The 15266-nt window shown below is 37.4% G+C and overlaps 1 protein-coding gene across 10 annotated transcripts in view; it reads right to left on the reverse strand.

Moving 5' to 3' along the window:
• Window positions 1-15266, reverse strand: part of ATP11B (ATPase phospholipid transporting 11B (putative)) — a 65652-nt gene that overhangs the window by 22652 nt on the left and 27734 nt on the right. For all 10 annotated transcript variants that reach the window (XM_027712863.2, XM_027712862.2, XM_027712857.2 and 7 more), the window contains exons 10-25: window positions 14809-14890; window positions 13727-13877; window positions 11271-11468; window positions 10839-10997; window positions 10373-10545; window positions 9906-9974; window positions 8878-8951; window positions 8689-8792; window positions 8362-8543; window positions 7638-7841; window positions 7221-7374; window positions 4424-4526; window positions 4034-4179; window positions 3462-3521; window positions 3007-3134; window positions 2008-2146 (exon numbers count right to left, since the gene is read on the reverse strand). In XM_027712863.2, the coding sequence (XP_027568664.1) occupies window positions 2008-2146; window positions 3007-3134; window positions 3462-3521; window positions 4034-4179; window positions 4424-4526; window positions 7221-7374; window positions 7638-7841; window positions 8362-8543; window positions 8689-8792; window positions 8878-8951; window positions 9906-9974; window positions 10373-10545; window positions 10839-10997; window positions 11271-11468; window positions 13727-13877; window positions 14809-14890 (2126 nt within the window). The remainder of the gene's footprint in view (window positions 1-2007; window positions 2147-3006; window positions 3135-3461; window positions 3522-4033; window positions 4180-4423; window positions 4527-7220; window positions 7375-7637; window positions 7842-8361; window positions 8544-8688; window positions 8793-8877; window positions 8952-9905; window positions 9975-10372; window positions 10546-10838; window positions 10998-11270; window positions 11469-13726; window positions 13878-14808; window positions 14891-15266) is intronic.

Consider the following 15266-nt stretch of genomic DNA (forward strand, 5'->3'; position numbering starts at 1 on the left):
AAGAAAGTGTCTTTGCTAACACTGCTCTCAATGGTCACAGAGTTAGAACACAAAACACAAAACGGGTTCTTGCCACCATTTTATTTTTGAACACGTTTACATTGCGGATGCTGCATCCTTTAATCCTACAAAGTAACAGATACAATATTTTGTATCTCCTCCTCTTCTAAACTCTTACCATTTGCCTGTTAGGTTTCAATATCTGACGACATGCACAGCATGAAAAAGGGGGGAGAAAAAAGAACTAAAAGATCAAGTAATTGCACAATGGGTTGAGGTAAGCCTAACAAACACCAGGATTAACAAATTATTTACAGTCTCCTCTATTCTGCTGTGCTCCAAACCACAAACCTGGAATGGAAATGTGAGGCCTTGCACTAACACTACCCTGTATCACAGATTTGCACAGGTGACCACTTCTTGAGGACTTCTTACTCTAGCAGCACACTAGGTTCTCTTGCCCTTAATTTTGGCTTTTTCACTCACAAGTTAAATTTGCAAGAAACTTTAAGCACTGCAGATATCTTACTGCAACACACAGTTCTACCAGTTCCAATAACCACCTTTTAGCAAACACAGAAGGCACAGTAACAAAAAACCCACAGTCTCAGAATTTATCGGAAGTCATATCACATGAGAAGCCAAAGGGCATCTGTCAATTCCCCAAACTAAACAGTTGTTACTAAATACAATGGAGGAAGTCTGTTCCTGCCTTGTGGACATTTACTAAGCAATTCTGAAGTGAGATGCTTTGACAAGTTAAGATGGATGCACCAAGACACACTGATTCATAGTCTAAAATTACCTTGTTAGAAGAGTTCTGAAGGACCTTTACCAATTCACAAGAATTTCAAATCGCTCAGCTTGTAACAAATGGCAAGAGATGACACACTCATACCTCAGCTGGAAGAGACATTTTAGTCTCAGCACAACTATTTTAATGCTCTTATGAAACACCTCAAATGGAATAGGTGCTCCAGCTGCACCACTCCACTGCTCCTCTCTCTGCAGGGATGCTCAGAACCACCAGCTTTCTGATTTTAGTTCTCAAGACAACTCTGTCTACTGCCTGTAGATCACTACATTTTTAACTAAACTTCCTGAGCTCCCTGTCACCAGGTGACCACTGTGAATTCAGCATGATGCTATTTCTGTACCTTGTGCCATAATCTGCAACTCTGCCAAGCACTACATGAGAATCAGCAAGTGCTCCATGCCAATATTAAGAACGGCATAATGAGAAGCAATGTATTTTTCCATTACTACCCAAGTTTTACAAGGGAAAAATCAGTATCTAATTGTTCTAAACTGAGCTAAATAACTCAGAACCAGGGGAAATGAGGAAACAGACTTCTAATGGTTTCATCCAAGCTCTAGGGTTTTTTTCTGAATGATTCTTCCTGTGAACTTTAACATCTTTAAAATAAAGTGTCAAATTAGTATTTGATTATGTCATTAACTTATTGTCTTAAAAACATTTATTGAATAAAAAGTATAACTTAAAAGCAGCTTGCACCACTAAATTTTAAAAAAAATCTGAGTAATAGAATTAAAATAATATATTTTCAGGAGAAGTTTTAAGACTTTTGTCAACTTTCAGATTTAAGCCTAGCTTTGTAACAGCTACTAAAGAGAAGCCATTGCTTGACACTGCAATTAAGTCCAACTCAAAATGAGTTTTGAATGACTGGATATAAATACGCATTTACTGACATGAAATACAATTTTGACAAAAACAGTATACAAAAATCAAACAAAGTCTAAGACAACCATGACACATTTATTATCTTGAAGGGTATGTTCTTCAGGGACATACACTTTCTGACAATGTCTTACAATTTCCACACTAAGAAATGTCATTCTTGAGAGCAGACACTAATATTGACAAAGACTCTTTGATAATTATGTAGTCCATAAAATTTTTTGGACACAAGAGGATTTTTTCAAAAAAATATTAAGAAATATCACCACAAATACAGTGGTATAATAATACTTATGATATTGTACCTGGCCATTTCCCAGCAGAGAAGTGTCTTCTCCCATTAGAAGATACGAGCCGTAAAAGAAAACAAATGCATGAAAGAAGCCCAAGATGGTCCAGTAAAGAAATGGTTTAAACCCCAGATGGGCATTTTTACTGATGTCTCTGCAGAAATAAAACAGATTTTGGATTTCATACTGTCTATTGTATAAACCATGAGTTATTCACATGACATTAGTGCTACTGCTTTGAATAAATGTAACTTTCAACTGCAGCGAGACACATTTAACAAATGCTGACATACGAAAAAAATACATAAATCATGGGCAAAAAAAGGACTCTCAGCTCTCATGATTTGGATCTGATTTAAGCAGTGGTCACCAGCAGCAAGGGTCTCTAATGGGTCAAATTCAGAATAGCACAAACTAGAATTCTTGTCCCTGGAGGTGGAATTGCAAGGGGAAGAAAAAGTCAGATCTCTTGATACTTACCCCCTGTTCTGCTTAAAAGACCTTTACAACAAGAGAAACATCTGAGAGACATCTCTTTTTTACAAAAATAGATGCTTTTTTCCCTCCAAAAAGCACTATGCAGTGCAACATGTTGCCACTGGGAGGACATCTAATTCTACAAGAAATCACTTCTTTTCCCAGTAAAGGATTTTTTGTGGTGATTCCTGTAATCAGGTGTCCTAGTTTTTCATTTGCACGTCTGAGTCATTTTCACCTCCCACACGTAATGGAGGAGAAGGCTGCCAATCATGTGAGCTGACCAAGTGCTCAATGCTCTTACATTGTTAACATGATTGACATAAAAAGATCCTTCTCTTAGAATACTCCTGTTAATTAACATTTAGGATGAAAGCTACGTAGCTGCCGTTCTACCTCATCAAGACAGTTACTAAAAACGCCTAAGTCACAGATAAAATATTGCACAAATGTCTAATAGCAAGTTCAGAACTCTGCAGATGCCACTATTGCTGTACATGATGTGCTACTGTGAGAATTCCTGTAAGATGCACGTACCTGTAGAGCACGGGTTTACTCTGCAATACATGCGGATGCACATGCTGCTCAAAAAGACTGTATATGAGGACAGGCAGGGAAGTGAAACAAATATTGTACAAAGTCAGGTATACACTGTCATAGAGCGTCTGGAAAGGAAAACAGAAATTATTTTGAGTCTTGTAAAGAAAAAAAGGTGCTTATGCACAGTAAGAGCAGCAACAAATCATTACTTATAGGAATTTACTTGTTAGGAAAAAACTGTACTCTCATAACCACCTAGTAACATCGAGCTATCAAATACAGAAAATCAGCTGGATACGTTTTAAGTGTAAATCTGTGCTGCTCCTGTGTAGTTATTTACTAATTTACTTATATATTTATTAGTTATTTAATATTATTAATAATTAGTAATTATTTATCATTAATAATTAATATTAGTACATTTACCGAGATGTAAGGCATCCAATACTTACTTGTTGTGAAAACAAACAGAAGAACTGATATAAAAATTGTGGTGTAATAAAGCACACATTCTGAAATAAAGAAAAGTGAAGGAAATAGTTAATCCTTAGTATATTCCTCACAACTCTAAAAGAAACTGTTAACTCTTACAAGCTGGTAAAAATACACATGAAGACCATAAAGCATTTCAACATTTTACAGGGCCAAGTGAAGCAATATTCTTTACTTGACAGCACATTTTGTTTATTTGTCCTTTGGGACAATGAACCTGGAAAGCATAAACTTAATTATATCTGCCTGATGAACACATGTCACTATGGGAGTCTAAGTAGTATTAAAGGAGAAGAAATCCGATCATTTTCCCCTCAGTTTCTTTTTAAGAATTTCCTTGCAAAACAGATTCCATATTTCATTCAAGAAAGCCATACCCTGCTCACAAGAGCTTGTTGCATGGGAGCAGACAAAGCAGAAACCAAAACCCAACAACATAATGTTGCCTTTAAAGGAAAGGGAACAACTGAAAAGAAAAAGTGGCGCGAACGCGTTTTTCTGTGAACTCCACTGGCACTCTTGGAAAACTCACCTTATAAAAAAAGTACTGTACAAGGGTTGCTATTCTAATATAGTAAAAGTGCCCATGAACAAAAAGCAACTTGGAGAGGAATTTAAACCGAGCTATTGCATAGTCACTGTTCCTTACAGCTTGCCTTCCTTCCTTGCCCATGATTCCTGTGATGTTTGGGAAACAAAACAGAAAACAGGTTAAGTATTACAAAAATTGAAGTTTAAAAACCCCAACAATGTACATCTGAAGCTACAGTTCTGTTTTCCTGCACTTCAACATCATAAAGACTTAAGCAACTTTGCTGCAATAGAAGGTATTGCTTCTCCCACTTACAACTAAGGGAAACTGCTCATTTGGTGCTGATTCAAATTAAAAAAGCCTTTATTGCTTCAGACAGAAGAAAGTTACCTATGCCAACATGTGCTTCTTGTATCATGCTCACATCATTAGCACCATCACCGATTGCTAATGTTATGGGTTTCTCTGGAGACGTTTTTAACAGTCGCACTACCTGAAAAGAAAAAATTAAACATTTTAGATTAGACAGTCTACCCACAAACCATGTCACCAATTCCCAAGTATCTTACTAGTTCCCTACCTGTAAATATAATTAATACATTTTATGAGCATGGATGCTTGGGTAAAAAACATCTTTGGGATATCACAAGCACAAATTCATTCCTTCTTTAGAAAAGCAGCTCGTTTGGGCACAAGACTTATTTAAGTATTATGCCCGTCTTGAACTTGTTCTTCTGTTCTTATTTCAATATTCGGTTACATTGCTTAATTTGCTGCTTTATCATATGAAACAGTCAAGTGAAAGTTGGAACTGAAAATTTACTTATGGAGTAATACAGATTTAATGCTCTTTACTAGATGTGCCTAGATTCTTCATATTTGTAGTTAATGGAACTAATCCAGGTAAAATGCAGTAGCTAAAAGATCAATATGCTGTTATTAAAGAAAACAGATTCTTTTTAAAGCAACTTCATTATCACCAAGGGGTATTCTCAGTTGGAAAAGACACAGAAGAAGATAGGACAGAACAAGGAAAAGAACTGTTGACATACAAGGCTGTAAGATAATCAGAAAGAGGAGCAGTGAGACCCTGCTCTTTGCAGAAAGGAATCGGATGTTTAAGTAAATGCCAACACTATTCTAAATACAGAAGAGATAGTTAGATGAGGCTTTTGGTTAAGAATTAGTAGTTCATTAACCTCCCAGAGAGCTCTAGCTTAAGGCAGAAGCTTCACTAATTCAGTTGTAAACAGGCTGCAGAGATAAAGGTAGGAATGCAGGTCAAGAGGCTTTCCAAAAACAAGAAAATAAACACATATGAAAAAACGTTTCCCCCCTGAAGTTCCAGAAAGTCCAAGGTGGAAATATCAACAGAGAAACATTGGTACGAGGTAAGTAGACACAAAAACCTGTATTGGAATAATTGAGTTGTAGTTGGCAGTGACAGGGCACTGATTCACAGGAGCAGGAACTCACTTCACATGAGGAACGGAACAGTGACTAAATACAGTCCACAGCTCAGAGAAATCCATCTGACTGTGGGAATACATTTCCTAATTGCAGGTATTAATATGCAAGCTTAAAGGTTCCCCATTTTTAAGAGGTAATTACTTCAAGTACATTTAGCATTAGACCCTAGCAAGCAGCCCTACAGAAGTAACAAGGCTGCAGTGTGTCACCCACATCAGTCCTCCTGAGATCCCCAAGGCTGGGGTAATTCAGACAGACAAACATCTATGTGAAAAGGTCAAGACAAATCCCCTGGCAAATTTTAACAGCAGCAATCAGCAGCAGCTCTGAATGACTGACATGATGATGTTTAAAAAGGTTTTCGAGCTATAGAACATGCCAAAATTAGTAGTGAGACTGCCAGCCATCTATTAACACGCATTAAAGTTAGTAAAAGATGCAGGGAATATTAAGCTGAGTTCCAGCTTAACCTTGGAATCAGTCTCACAAAAAGGATGCCTACAGCAAAAGATCATGTGCAAGGCTAGACTAAACTGCCCTGGACTTCCTTGCTTACCCTTCACGTTGTATGGCATTTGTCTCAGTGATTTATATACTTCAATGTTTAAAATTAAAATGTCACTGCCATCAAAATGACATTTTACTGTACTTCATGAGGAAAGACGGGAAATAATCTCCATTATCTGCTGGACAGGATAGGAATTATGGGAAGCAATACAAAGCATTATAAATCAAGTTAAATGACAAAATAAGAACAAGGACACAACAATGGCAAATAACTGTACCTTAAAGAGAGGGGATGGCAAAAATTTCAGCTAAAAGGATGGACAGAAGTGGACAAATGAAACAAACTGTTTTACTCATAGTAGTTACAATTTGCTTTTAACATTTTATTGAAACTAATATTATACCAGCTGAAGAGTTCTATACTGAAGGGATTCTAAAGACTGCATTAGAACTCTGATTAATTGTTGGAAGCAGGAAGAGTGACCTCAAAACAGGTCACTCGTGCTATAGTAAAACAGCCTGCCCTCTTTTGCACATCTAGTACCTCATATAAGGATTTCCTACTGCTTTAAGGTGAAGAGATGTCTTTTCCCAAAGAGAGAAAATTTCAAAAGAAAAGAATAAATATTCCAGTCCTTTAGAGCTTAGCTTTCCAGACTGAAAAAAAATAAATCACAAAATCTAAATTTTAATTCCATCCACCTTGTATTTGAGTAAAATTAAGTACATGTGAAGGAAAAATGGTCTTAGAAGAGCAGGAAGGAAAACCTCCCCTGGACACTAGGCCTCTGCTTCTCTTCCCTTTTACTTTATCCTCAAACTTGGGTATATTTTTTAAAATACTCAGAGAAGCACACTTCTTCCTTACAGGTCTGTGAACTTTCGATTTGGCTTTTTTCCTGGAGAAGTGATGTAGCAGGCAAGGCTAAAGCATGCAGGTGGCCAGGACAGCTGCTGCCTTACACAACACTCAAGAGGCAGATTTAAGATGAGCCTTTTGCTTGCACGGTGGCAGGATTTTGACTTTTCCATCCACTCACAAATTTTCAAACACACATGTAAGAAACTTCTGAGCAAACTACTCCAGATCAACTGAATTTAACAAGGATTCAGAAGTCAGGCAAACAAACAAAGCAGTTTCAGAAATCCTTGCCTCCTCAAAGCATGGTAAAAGTACTTTAAAGGCACTCCTGATTATATTTGCACTAACCTTTGCTTTCTGAAGGGGTGCCATGCGACAGCACAACACTGCAGAACAGTTTTTGCAAACTTCCATGAACAGTTTTTCATGTTCCCTGAGTGCAAGAGAGAGGCTGGTCCCATCCACAACCAGTCCATGTTGGATAACATGGTCTTCCTTTATTCTATTCAGGGACAAAAATGTTAACTTTGTACCGGTGTCATAGAAAAATTTTAATTTGCCATAAACTCTGTTGTTGGCCAGACAGTAAGCAAAGAACTTAATCTGTTAGACAGACTGCTTCTTCAAGTCTGTTATTAATAATTTTTCTAAAAAGGCAACTTAATTTATTTGGCACATTCATAAAAGAGATTGTCATAAAATATGCAAATGAAAGAAAACCAATCTAAGATCATCACTGAGATAGCGACATCTCAGGTACTTTACCTCTTGGCAAGTTGCCTCAGTTGTTCTGCACAGGTACTGTCTGACTTGTGCTGCACAAGCTCAAGGATGTTCATGGTTCTGTGGAAGTGTCCACAGGACAAACTGACACTAACAGCTGTCTCATGCTTGTCTCCAGTGAGCACCCACACTTTGATACCAGCCAACCTGAGGGCTTCTATAGTTTCTTGGACTTTCTCCTGCAGTCTGGAAACAAGAAAAATCTCAAGTAACCAATAAAACACTTTACTAAGAAAGAGCTCACACTGTAACTCCATGTTACCACTGTAACCCCACTGCCATGACAAGTTAAGACTGCATTTCCAATGTCCCATGTATGGTCAGAGAATCACAGCCTGGCAGATGATACTCTGTTACCAGCAATAAAACAAAGGCCTTGACGAAACAAAAACTGAACTTAATCCTGCTAAGGGATCAAAAATTTGTCGTAAGCATACCTTGATTTAAATTATTTACTGCAACTATTCCATTTCACATACAGGAAATCTCTCCTGATGAAACACAGCTGTACATCATTGTTATTAAGCCAAAATCAGTTGGTACAACTTGTGTTTGGAATGCTCAATCCAAAGAGTGGTAAACATACTAAACAAGAATAGCACAAAACTTTTGATCATAGAGGGAGAGTTTTTCACACGTTATATTTCAGGAGTAAATCCTAAACTCGCTGGGATTGACTGTAGTTAGCAGTAGCTCCATTGCATACTTGTCTTCTACTCCTGTAGCCCCAAGTAATTCCAGATCCCTTTCTATGAAGTTGAACACATCTGCTAATCTTTCCTCCCGTTGTTGTAAGGCAGTCCTGGCCTCATGAAGGCGTTTGCCAATGTCTTGATACTCCTCAGGTGTGAATCTTCTGTAGGCTACGCACAAAGTTCTTAGTCCTTTCTGTGAGAAAATAAAAGACTACATTCAGAGTAGACAAGATTCTGATCTAACAAGAAGGTGTCACCTGTAATTTGTTCACTTCAAGCTACAGGATTTATCCCAGATGAATTTTCTTCTGATCAGCTGGGCAAGCACATACACTTACCAAAGCAAATTCATCCACATGTATCCTTGTTTTGTCTATTTCTCCACTCTTACTACGAGGAAGAATGGAAGATTCTGCTCCTTTTGTGAATAAAAGCTTTTCCCCTACAAAGTAAAATAGAATAGAAATTAAGAATAATGTCATTTAAGAAGTTCTCAGCTGCAGCTTTTACGTTTTCTGATGACCTACCTGAGGGACTCTCCACAATGACACTCATTCGTCTGCGATTTGGATCAAACTCCAACACATGAAGCAATTTGTACCTGTATTTTGTGTTTTAATAAAAGAGGGAAGGGCAAGAAAACATTTTTAGAAATAATTTTCCAAAGACAATTACTTATAAGCAGACTCTTACACCACAGACCTTTCCTCAACGTGTCATTTCAAACTCTAAAAGCAATGCTACCACTGATGAACAACAATCACTGCTATTAGTCATTGTGCAATTCATTGCTTTTCATCACTTTATATATACTTTATTCCATTTTGTAAGAATAAAAGGCTCTACCAATAGGAATAGTTTCCTGAATACTAACTTGATACCTGGAGATTACAAGCAGCTCCTATTTCTTTATCCTTCTGTCATTATTTCAAGTGTAACTTTGAAAACTACATTTTGTTTCTAACATTTGTAAACAATTCACACTGTCAAAAACCAGTGTGTGTGCGCCCTGATAACTGGACTAGTTTTTTATGTTACCACTAGTGCAGAAAATTAATTTTAGACATTCAACTTTGAAGTACTGCCAACTGACACAGATAAAATGGGTAAAAGGAGTTATGACATACTGCAGATATACAGTTATCAATAACATTTCTACTCATTTTGTGAAAGTTTGAAATATATAATTAGATTATGCACAGATGAGAGTGATTCTGGAAACTTCTAGAGCTGAAAGCAAAAACTCTAGGACTTGAATAAGCAGTTCAGTTTTCCAGCTCTACTACAGTCTCAACCTTTGAGGAATGGGAAAAGATACAAACTGTTACAACACACACCTACACAGAGTAACTCACAAAATTCTTGCATCTCAGCTACTATTGGTAAGGAATAAGATGCAAGCTGTCTTGAAGACATCAAGGGAAAAGCATTAAATAGAGCACGCTGTGGAAAGGCAAGGTTTGCTTATGAACAGAGAGGATTAAGAAGAGAACTTTACATTAATCATCACTACTGTTCTGCCCTTCAAAATAAACAAGGAATAAAAAAAAAATACCTCTCTGGTTTTCCAAGGCTTTTTACTTCCATACTGTCTCCACTAATTCCAGTAAATACTACTCCAACCCTAAAAGGAAAAGTAAATAGACATTTAATTTCCACTTTAGACAAAATGTCTATTGATGTAGGAAGGGGAAGGTGGCAGGGAAGAAAAAGAGAGATTCTTATACCCCATTACTGTTCTCTACTTCTAGAGAAAATTAAGAATGCTCACTTTCTGCAGTATTTTATTTGCAACACACTCTGACCACTATGGTTTCCCAAGGATTTCCATAAATATTTTAAATGATGACAGGACCCCTAGGGTTTTGTGTATTTTATATTTCCATGTTTTCCCAGTAAGCTGACAGTGCCAGGCCCTGGGCTTTACAAACGTCCCGAGCAATTTTTACGGCTGCTTTCAGCCTGGATTGCCTGCCCTAGGAAGCAATTCCTGTGTCAGGCACTTGTGGCAGCACAGCTCACCGGCTTGCAGCTTCAACTAAAGCTTTCTCGTCTGGTGAAGAAGCATAATACTCCAACGGGGACGTTATTCCATTGGCATGCCAGGGACCGTCAGCACCATCTGTCTGATCTGCATTGATCTGCACTGTATGACAAAGACAAACTGCCTTCAAGAACAGTTCTTCCTCTTTCACCTGTAAGAAAGAAAAATCTTGGTTTTTAACATTTATGTAACAACCCAGTTTTGAATGCACTCAAAAAAAAATGTTTTTGCTTAAAAATCTGCCAAATATTTCATGTTAAATAATCTCATCTCAACATGTTTAATAAATATTATTTGTTCAGTAGCACTTAATAGCTTCAAACTATTCAGAAATTCCGATTTATGTTGGGTTTTTTTCATGACAGTGGTGCAAGAATATTTCTCTGAAATAAAAACCACTTTCTATCTAGGATGACTAATGGTGGGAAAATCAAAGTCTCTTACCAAACCATGCCTATTTCCATCTGGAGAATCTTCAGAAAATCCCTCTGGAGTTAGTTTACCATTGACCTCTTGGTACTTTATGCCATTAATGGAGCACTCCCGAAACTGCATCTCATTTTCAGTTAATGTACCAGTTTTGTCTGTAAACACATACTCTACCTTTTGTAAAATAAAGACAAAAAAAAACAGACTTGGAATTGCATATACTTGTTAGAGGAAAAAAAATAAAATAATCTCAACTCACACTTTCTACTACACATGTTGTTTTGATCATGTAAGAATTTTAGCTTTTGCCATCACATGTCTAAACCTTATTTTAAAATTAATCAAAGCACAAACAATAAAAAGTCTGCAGTAATGAATTTTAATATTAAAAACTAAGTAAAAAATAGGAAAAAAAAAAAAAAAGAAACTATGTATTTTTTACTCTACCTGTCCCAATTCCTCATTGAGGTCTGAAGTATTTACTTGGGCTCTCTGGTTTGTTTCTTCATGATAGAGGTCAAGATCCCAGCCAATAAAAAAAGATCCAAGAAATTTTTGCATCTCGACAGTCACATAGAGTGAAATAGGTATAATAAAATTGTAAAGTACCAGAAAGGCCAGAAAATCTGAAATAAATCTCAGGATCTAGAAGAGAAAAAGAAAAAATGTGAAGATTACGACAGTCATCAGGTGAAACACAGTGACTTAATTGTGTTTCAATATGCATGAGGAATGACAAATTGAGAGAGCCAGAGAAGACCAAGTCCCACATCCACGAGAGAGACAACACACCCAGTGACAACGCAGGCATTCCCAGGTTGCCCCAGTAACACGCCTTCAGACTGATGCAAAAAGTCTGCCTTAAGCTATGACTGGATGTTTGACTTCTCAAGTTCATTAATCTTTGTCTATCTACTGAATCTGTCAGGAGGGCTGCCAATTAATATTAACTGTCAGGGTGATTCTATTTTCAAAGAGGGTCTGAAAAAAGTAACGTGTTCCCCATTCCAAACAGCATGACTCATTTGGGCTTATCTAAGGAACCATAAATTGTGAAGGCAAACAACTGATATTCCATGCTGTCAGAGGAATCTGCAAGGACTCTGTGTTGTTTTAGGACAGCAGAGTGACAAGAGGGCTCCTGTCTGCTGGCATTCCCCAGTGAGGTGGGTGATCTGGACTACATGACAAGGGACCATGTGGATTTCCATGGCACAGACTTCGTTTATGCCTCTTCAAATCAGTGTTCAACACTTACAATTGAGGCAAACGCCTACATAACAAGATAGAAACTTCTCTTTATTAGGTATGAAAATTTTAACAAACTTTGAAATGCAACACTACAGCCTCTCTGAAGTTTGTTTTTCATCTGGACAACAAACTCACTATCTGAATTGTACTTTGCAAAGACTCTTAACCAACCCCTGAATATTGAGCAAGGGAGATTAGAGATGAGAAAAAACAGGCCATCTCTTTCAACTCTACCAGATATTGGCGTAGAAGAACATTTTAAATAAACGGTAGATAAAAGTAGTGAACACTTTGCAAAGCTAAATAATGTCTGTTCTTCCCAATTAGGGAGTGTTGCTATAATTACTTAACAAAAGGTGTCTGACAAAAACTGAGCAAGTTCTGTGCCTAAAGAGATCTTCCAAACTAAACCAGAAAATACAGACAGAAACCAAGAGCATATTGCCAGGGGAAGTTTAGGTTGCATATTAGGACGAAATTTTTTACAGAGAGAGTAATCAGACATTGGAATGGGCTGCCCAGGGAGGTGGTGGATTTGCTGTCCCTGAAAGTTTTTAAGAGGGAACTTGATGTGGCACTGAGTGCCATGGTCTGGTAACCACAACAGTGTTGGATCAAGGGTTGGACTTGATGATCTCAGAGGTCTTTTCCAACTTGGTTGATCCTATGAATTCATGTGAGAGAAGATATACTGAGAAGAAGTGACAATTACTAAGGTTACCGAGTTTGTTCAAGCACTATCTATGAAATAACAATCTGCACACACAGGACAGATGGACAGGGAAGCACTCCTAATAAGGAGATCAGCATGTTGAGAAATGCAAAGCACATTGTGGAAGTAAACATGTGAGAGAGAAAAACAAAGACACGATAGAAGGAGAATGACACTGCAGAAACACATGGCTCTCTATGTTACTGATGGCAAAGGTAAACGAATGGAAAGGTTGAGGAAATACTTCTCCCTGTTCTGTTCAGAACTGAAAGGGCTCCACAGGGTATTCTACCTTGCATAGCCAAAACTTCTACTTAAGCTCCTGAACTGCTTTGGACAAAGGTACACTCATAGAGAAATCAAAAATTATGCAGAAAGCAGAAAAATACAGAGTGATTAGAAAAAGAGATACTTCTTAGAATTGCAGATTTCAGGAATACTCCAAAGTATCCCTCCAACCTCTACAGAAAGTGAGAAGGGCAAGCAGGAGCTTGAGCAAAATTACAGCCTTGCAAAATTGCCTGAACCATCTCAACATCACAAAACGTACAAAATTCCTGAACTGTGAAATTACTGTAATAGGACACACAAAACAGCCATCCTCCTCCTCTTTTCATTTATGGAATGACAAAAGACACCCTAAAGAACAGTAACAAGAGCACAGAACATCAGAAATATGTCCTAACAAAGCCCAAAATTTTCAAAAAGCTTGGTCTTTCCATAAAGGAAAAAAAAGTCCAACTAGTAAGAGTGTAGAGATATTCCTACACTATAGTGAGGCTACATAGGACTAACACTCTCAAAACCACTGAGAGAGCAGCACAGAGACTTGGATCATGTGATACTTACACCTATATCCAAGAACAGAGACATAATAAATAATACATTCAGTATCTTAATTGAGTGTTCCCCAGATATGCAACTGGGTAAACTACATTACCTTACTGCTATTTCTTTCATGCTCTGTTTTTTCATTGTACCAGGGCTCATCCCATTTCTCTTCAGCTTGCCATGCATACTTTAAAATAGTGCTCAGAATGGCTTCAAAGAGGAGGATTATTAGATAAATAATCAAAAAGGAATTCATGGACCTATAAAGAAGCAAAAAAAGAAAAGCAATTTCAGTTTATTTTACTCAATCTGCTGACACACTGTGGTTACAAGAATTAACTTACTGGACAGCACTTTAAAAAACATACCCTGTGCTTGATATGGATATAAATTTTCTGTGTGACAAGCGAGCAACAGAACGGAAAAGAAATCCTACACCTTACTAAGATAAAATGTCTATATGGCAATATGAGGACTAGATTAAGGTGCAAGAACATCCCAACAGCTGACTTGTGTCACACCTGCTATCCAAGACTTTGGGGGCTGACTTATCCTTCTCTTCTTCCTTGAGTTTCTAGCAAGGCTGTGAAGGCAGTACAACCAACCACCCTGGAAACCCAAGGCTGCACCTTTTCCTTCAGTTAAAAGAGCACTGCCACGTGCACCTGACTATTTAACCCAGGCCATGCTACACCAGGATGCAGTCACATCTGTCTCTATATTCTGTCACATCAGACAGACCATCTTTCCACCCCTTGCTTTGATGACTGAACGTTCACACTCCAGTTCTGTCTGTATGTAGCTATAGAAGAATAATCAATCCCACGCTTGCCTAAGAATTCCAGGAGGCTCTCTCACAGTTTTAGTAACTGCAATAAAGGCAACATAAATCAGAACTTTTCCCTTTCAAGTAAATCATGAAATTCAACATACAAATCTCTACTATAGTAACACCTATCCTGTAACCTTGAGCAAGCTTGGGTATTTCCACTTCATACATGACTAAAGAATCAATAAAGGATGAAATATTAAGAAATTAATTTTATCTTTACAGCTTCCTACCAAAGGCAAGGCAATCAACACACTCTTCCCTTGCCTAAAACCCAGTGAACCCAACAGGGTTTTAAAGTTACAGAGGAAAAACTAAGTTAAAGCTCTATGAATAAGAGAGATATCAGAAAATAAACATACTTTTCTACTGCTGACCGTTTCTGAGATTTACTCTTGTAATTTAATGCCATCTTTGTCTCCATACCTGTATACACTGCAACACCTGGGAAGGAAGGGGGGGAAAGAGTTATACTTTACTTTCTGTATGTATAATTTGCAGAACTTTTCATTTTGAGAGACGCAGGATAAAATCAAAAGGTGGTATTACTTTTGTGTTTACTTCAGTATAGTGATGAGACAGTATTTTGTAGGTATTTGCAATATTCTGCTATAGTAAAACAGTACTACTGAAGTAATTTTAACACCTACTTTAACACTGTTCATTATTATGACTGTACTGCTCAATATGTATTTTATGGAAATCAGAATGGTAAATCTCAGGAGAAAGTCTTGAACAATGGGTAGCAGTAAGAACAGTCATTTATCCATTGAAGTTAAGTTATTCCTTTATCAAACCACTTCAAATATTTTCACAGAAT

The sequence above is a fragment of the Pipra filicauda genome, unplaced genomic scaffold (genome assembly GCF_003945595.2).
Source record: "Pipra filicauda isolate LSUMZ 115617 unplaced genomic scaffold, ASM394559v2 scaffold98_size3848907_pilon, whole genome shotgun sequence".
Taxonomy (NCBI): domain Eukaryota; kingdom Metazoa; phylum Chordata; class Aves; order Passeriformes; family Pipridae; genus Pipra; species Pipra filicauda.